Below are 6,229 nucleotides of genomic sequence, written 5' to 3'. Positions count from 1 at the left end.
GGATGTCGTGCACAAGGAGATTCCGCTGTGACGACTGGATGACCATCATGGTTGCTCCCGACTCCTCTTTCTTCATCTTTTTGACAACGTCACCGACCTCGAGAAACGCTTTTCGGCGCGTGGTAACTTGGGTGATCTTGAAAGCCAGCTTCTCCTGATACGGAAAGCACTCCTGCCAGCTGGAGTCGGCGGGTTCCTCGCGACTCCTACGGACGAAGAAGTCTGAGTACAGCTTGGTGATGTTCGGCAGATCCTGGCCGCCATCTTTGTTCTTCTGCTGGATAATGATGTGTGCCTTGTCACCCGTTGTCGAAAATACACCAAAGATTTGACGGTCGCCCGCGCTGATGTGCGAGAGGTAGATGTATGACATGCGGGCGCCATCAAGGTAGGGTGTGGGCTTGGTGGGTTTCGTCAGGCTGGACAAGTCGAACCCGTGATCAAGACCTTTGCCGAGCACGCCGGGTTGGGTGTCGTCAATGGTGCAGCGGTTGCCCAGCTGAAGGACGGCCCGCAGATTGAGCGGGAGCTGTTTCTCGTACACACCTTCGACGCTGGGATGGTTGAACAGCAACGAGAACTTCTCGGCCTCGGCAAAGTAGATTTCCTCGGGCACCGTGAGCTTGAACAAATGAACTGAGGAATGCCCGTTGGGGAGCGTGTGGTAAACCTGCTCGACATGGCAGCCCTCTACCTCGATGTCCGGCAGCTCCTTGCTCTTCAAGTTGAGGAAGACCTGTCGCGGGACATTCACCTTGACGGCGTGGATCTTGCCATCGATGAGCACATAGGCGAGGACAATGCCGGGGCTGTCGGTGGTCCGGAGCTGCAGTACCTGCCAGGTGTTCCTAAAAGTTATCTCGGCCTGGTTTCGGAATGTCTGCTGGATGTTGCTCTGCAGGTTACTGCGCCTGTCGCCAAACAGATGTCTCCGCCGCGCTCTTGCTTGCTTTTGAAGTTTCCACTTCAGTTTTTGGTATTCCAAGAACGCCGGATAGTCTTCACTGGGGGGAAGGCATCTTCTTTGGGAGAGTGGCAAAAGGGTCTTGGTTCTCCGCAGGCTCAGGGGACTTGCGTTTCTGGGACCGTGGTGCCTGTGTCTTTTGAGATGCGGAGATGGCCGAGCTGACCGTCTTGGGCTTGAGCAGCGCGCCAATGTCCTCAACATCGCCAAGTAAATTCGGCGCAATCTCTTCGAGGGGCCCGCCTTTGCTTGTTGGCCCAAAGAGATCCGTGAGTTTCTTCTGCTTCATCTTGTCGTCCTTGATGTTGATCCGGCGTTGTAACCAGTCCGGGTGCGGCACGCGCGGCACCGGGTTGCGCACTTTTTGCAGCGCCGCAGGGATGGTGATGAGCTTCTGAATGACGGATCCCAGACGTTCAGTGTAGTAGTCCCAGTCGAGCAGCGCTCTTGGATCTGTGTCCGCTGGTTCCTCCTTGAGCCATTTCTTCAGATACAGGCGCTTCGTCTCCTCCTCCGCGGAGAAAATGGCAACGGGGACGGCGCGTTCAGTGACTGGAGCGCTCTTCGGCCTCGCGCAAATGATGAATTTGCAGTTCAAGCCCTTGTCCTTGACCATGCCCTCACCCAAGAAATCTGCCAGACGTTTGGCGGTTGTGATGGACGTTGACTTCTGACTGCCGTACTCTTCCAACGTCTTGGTCATGCTGCGGTTCTCGGAAATGAGATCCATGAGTTCTTCGTCGGCGAGGGTCACGCCTTTGCTGTGCAGAACGTCAAGCCACTGATTGGCGACTTTCGCCACGGCGCCGTAGCACTCGGCCAGAGTCGTGCCCTCCAGGAAGAATTTGAAGATTTGCTGCTGGAAGATCTTGATGAGCTTGAGCTCACCTCTCCGTTTGACCTCGAAACCCTTCAACTCCGCCAAGCTGCCGTCATCGTTGAACACAGCATACCTCTTCTTCAAGTTCTTGTCCTCCTCTTTTGAGGTGGGGAGAATCATGGCTTTGTAGGGGCCGTCGACTTCGAAGAAGATGGAGTTATCACTGTGTGTCTCATACTTGAAGGTTTTGGGGTCAACCAGTGTTTGGTACTGGTGGTTCGTGAACTTGGCATGGACTAGGTGGTTCAACATGACACAAGGATAAGAGATGGCGAGCTTCTTTCCGTTCTTCAGCTTGAATGCGAAGTTCTCTGGGAATGTGGCCGGCAACATGCACCAGATACCGTCTGTATCAAGCTCGAGGGGACGGCCCAGCCGCTCAACCAAGGATCTGGCAAGCTGAATGATGGTTGCTCCTGTCAGGCAGGTCACGCCCGCCATCTCCATGGAATACCAGCGGGAACCTTTCCGCATGACGTAGCCATAGAAGGAGTTCAGAATGACCTTGTGCGCCAGTTGCAAAGAATCGAACAGAATGATCATCTTCTTGGCGCCGTCCACCTCGGAGGCAGGTGCCCCTGAGCTCTTCAAAGCATCGGTTTTGCCTTTCCAGACCTTTGCCTTGCCCTTGTAGTCGTATCGTCGGTCGCGGAAATCACGGACGGTGTTGATGTAAAAAGGGTTTTCTCGTTGGCAGATGATGGCTTCCCGTACGATGGTGGTTGAGTCGCGGATTTTGTGGTAGACCTTCTGCGAGTACAGCTGCATCCTCTTTTTGGTGAGCGTTGTCTGCTCGTCCAAACTCAGATCCTGCCACGAGCGCAGTGGGCTGTTGGCAAACTTGCCCGGGAACTTCTCGTTTTCCAAGGCATGTCTGATCATGTTGTACTCGTCCCGTTTCGCTGGTAGGTACTCGCCTCTCCATGCCCAAGGCATTCGCCTGTCGCACGTCTTCCCAGGCCGATTGAAGTCGCATGCCGCACAATCGGATTCTGAAATCATCGAGTCGGGTTGCAGCCGGTTGGTCGTCATGATGTTGGGGTACATGGAAGCAACATCAAGATGGTAGATTAGGGGTCGCTCGCTGCGGTTGGGCGTGTTCTTGAGGTCGAGGAGCTTCTCAGTAATCTGCTGCTTGATCTCTTCGTAGTTGGTTATATCATCCATTGACTTCTTCTCCTCAACGGTGATGCTGAAGGTTAAAGCGGAGTCCAAATCACGCAGCAGTTCGTCAATGGCCCCTGGGTCCACGGCAAAATTGACTGGTATGTCTGCCCGAAAGACACCGGCTTCAATACTCTCGACGTGCCCGCCAACGTAGGTTTCCGAGTCTAACAGATGGCCATCCCAGAAAGCCTCCTTTGGCGCCATATGTTTATTTGGCAACACGATCTCTTTTTGGTAGGCTTGCACCATCAGCAACATTTCGCAGAGCGTTCCTGTGCCCTTTCTCAAGGTGTCGTCGGGACCGAGCGGCAAGATGGTGCATAAGGAGAAGATAAAAGGATGAACGTATTTCATATACAAGTAGTAGGTCGCGACGGCATCGGAAACCGAGTATTCGGCTAGAGTCTGCGGTCGCTCGTTGGCGTAGGGTGTCATGAGTTCAGGGTCGAGCTCATCGGGATCGTATCCGAGTTTGGCGACGGTGACGGCTTTGAGGCCTCGACTACCCTGGGGGAGGTAACTGTCACGATTGACCCAGTGGAAGCAATCCATGTGTACGCTGTAGTTGCACTTGAACTGGTCCTCAGAGTCTTTTTTCCACCCGATCTCGTGATACATGTCGATGCCGTTGAAGCTGGCGCGAGCTTCGACGAAGGGCCAGTCGAAGAAGTCACCGTTGTATGTGGCGATGACCGTGGGTCTGGCCTCCTTGATGTGGAGGAAAAAGCGTTCAATGAGTGCCTTCTCGTCGGGCTCGTTGAAGATCATGAACGGCCCAGGGTATTCTGGTTTGGGGTGGTAGTCGAAGTCATCAATGTCGGCCGAGACGATCTCGCGGTTGGTGATCAAGAACCCCTGGCCGTCGATCATGTAAGACACCATCATGATCTGGTCAACGGCAGAGTCGGGAAATTTCAACGGTGCCTTGCACGTCTCGATGTCGAAAGCCATGACGACGGGGTCTGCCGGCGCCAAACGTTCCTCGTTGCGAATAATAGTCGTGACACCGTTTTTTGCCTCCACAAAATACCAATTACCCACACGGATATCTGTTACATGTCAGTTCAGATGCCCCTCGCTTTCGCCAGAGGCCAACGTACCCAAGTCTATCATTACTCGAACGTGGTATGGCACGTCGTATTCGCGGATATCGACAATGAAGTCGCTCGCCTCGGCAAAAGATGCATTATTCCGCCGGTCATCAGTTCGTGGGTCGTCGTCAAAAAGATCGAAATTGCCGTTCGCGCTGTGTCCCCATCAGTTATTGCGGTCTGCCACGGGATTTCACATAAAACTCACGTTGCGACTTCGGCGTATGTGTCCATGGCATCCATCCCCTTTTTGTTCTTCTCCGCAATGGGCATAATATCCCTTCTTGCTGCCAGCAAGTCTTGTACGTTGTGAAACCTCAACTCGATAAACGTCCTCCGGTACCCAAGTAAGTGGTTCGGCATCTTCAGGTCTTCCTTCTCGACCCGTTTCATGCCCTTGACCACACCCTCGCCCGGTACTCGCTTGCACCATTCTTCAACCTCGCCTTCGTGTCCCTTGCGACAGGCAATTAGAAAGTATGGCTCGTATTCGACTGTTGCCTTGAACGTTGACCCGTCCTCCTCAATGAAGTAACAGTCGAGCGCAGAACGGCCTCCGCCGCCGGGTACCCTGGGGTCGTCAATCGAGGTGGGTTGTATGTTCACGAGCCACCCTTCACGCCTCTTTCCTGCGTCGTAACGGCTGAATCCCATGTTCTCGTCGATTTGGTGTGCGAGGGCTGTCCGCTCCCATTTTTCGTCTATGGATGTCGCCTCGCCGCGTGCATTGGACGATGCCGCAAACGTCTTGGTTCGTGAGCCATGGTAGGCAGCTTTCCCGCCACGGCGGTAGCCCTTTTGAGGCCGTCGAAGGGATGTGTTGGGCATTGTCACACTGGAAGGAAGAGGTTGTCCTGGGCCTCGTCGTGTTTCGTGAAGCTTCGGATTGGTGTCGGAGAGACGTGTTAGGACAAGACGCTAAGGAAAAGAAGGGTATCTGAAAATAAAAGAAAACTCCGTCATGGGAAGGTCCGCATTGGAGTTTCGAGAGTTTCGAGAGTTCGAGAATGCTTGGTTGCCGGAAATCCAGCTTGCGGTGTGCTCGTTGGACTGAAAGCCTCCATGCCGCCATGTGCGCTGGCAAACCCATTAAACTCCCTTGTCCACAGACGCGCTGGACCGCGACGCGACGCGACTGGCGGGGCACAGCGACAGGGCTGTTTACAGTGGTCAAGACCCTAACCCTGGTAACCTCTTTTGCCTGCCGACAAACCGGGAAAGCACGGGCCGAACCGCAGGTTGAAGATCGAGCATCTTGCAGCACTGTGGACGCGGCCACAATTGTTCTCACTGCAAGGTATGTTGAACTGGGCCCCAACCCCACCCCAGTGTAAAGTCAATGGCTAAGATGAAAACATTTAAGAAATAAGGCCTACACACGAAGCGGATGGGCCATACAATCCGCTCCACACCCGCTGTTAACCCCGACGACACTGTCTGCCCCCGGCGGCTGTCCCAACACCCCGCGCCCCATCTGAGCTCTCGCTCTCTCCCACCATGACAACACCACAACCCCCGACCAGGGACCAACCCCCCGCAGACCCCAACCGTTACTGGGTCCAACAATCAGAAGCCGCTCCCCCAACAACACCCTCCCTCCCCGGCCACCAACAACCACCACAACCACCACGACCCGGCGACGGCCGGCCCCGCCGCCCCACTATAACCGAAGCTGCGCAGAGCATCAAGCCGGGCGACTTCCTGACCTTCCACCAGGCGCCGTGCGCGCGTACGGGCTTGCTGACGGGGATTGGGGCGGGGGCGGCGGTGGGGGGGATCCGATGGATCATGGGGCTGCCGATCCCGCGGGCGGCGAACTGGGCGGTCGGGGCGGGGGCGCTCGGGGCGATCGCGCAGTACGAGTACTGCCAGCTGAAGCGGATGCAGGAGCGGGAGAAGGTCAAGCGCGTGGTGGAGGTGTACGCGGCGAAGCAGGCGCGCGAGAAGAGGGAGAAGTATGAGGAGGAGAAGAGGGAGAGGGAGAGGCTGGAAAGGGAGGAGGAGGAGAGGAATAAGAAGAGGTGGTTCTGGTAGGGTTGGGTTTGCGGGGCGGTGTATGATACAGCGTCACTGGGGGAAGGAAGCTGTCGAACCGGCATGGTCTCTGTGGAAGTGGGTGTCGAAATG

At 55.5% G+C, this 6,229-nt stretch overlaps 2 protein-coding genes across 2 annotated transcripts in view; one reads left to right on the top strand and one right to left on the bottom strand.

Annotated features, from left to right (window-relative positions):
- The window catches only part of CHGG_09965 (uncharacterized protein), a gene marked incomplete at both ends in the record, with an annotated part of 7,234 nt that extends 2,060 nt beyond the window's left edge, over window positions 1-5,174 (bottom strand). Inside the window, 5 exons of the mRNA XM_001227891.1 lie at window positions 33-1,004; window positions 1,072-4,060; window positions 4,112-4,257; window positions 4,311-4,981; window positions 5,154-5,174. Coding sequence (XP_001227892.1) covers window positions 33-1,004; window positions 1,072-4,060; window positions 4,112-4,257; window positions 4,311-4,981; window positions 5,154-5,174 — 4,799 coding nt within the window. The remainder of the gene's footprint in view (window positions 1-32; window positions 1,005-1,071; window positions 4,061-4,111; window positions 4,258-4,310; window positions 4,982-5,153) is intronic.
- Window positions 5,175-5,599: 425 nt separating this feature from the next.
- On the top strand, window positions 5,600-6,136 carry CHGG_09964 (uncharacterized protein; the record flags this gene model as incomplete). The annotated part of the gene is made up of 1 exon (XM_001227890.1): window positions 5,600-6,136. One exon carries the CDS (start codon window positions 5,600-5,602, stop codon window positions 6,134-6,136), a length of 537 nt encoding a protein of 178 aa, XP_001227891.1.
- Window positions 6,137-6,229: the final 93 nt, after the last annotated feature.

This window comes from Chaetomium globosum, genomic scaffold (genome assembly GCF_000143365.1).
Source record: "Chaetomium globosum CBS 148.51 scaffold_7 genomic scaffold, whole genome shotgun sequence".
Taxonomy (NCBI): Eukaryota; Fungi; Ascomycota; class Sordariomycetes; order Sordariales; family Chaetomiaceae; genus Chaetomium; species Chaetomium globosum.
This window is presented reverse-complemented; position numbering and strand designations above follow the sequence as displayed.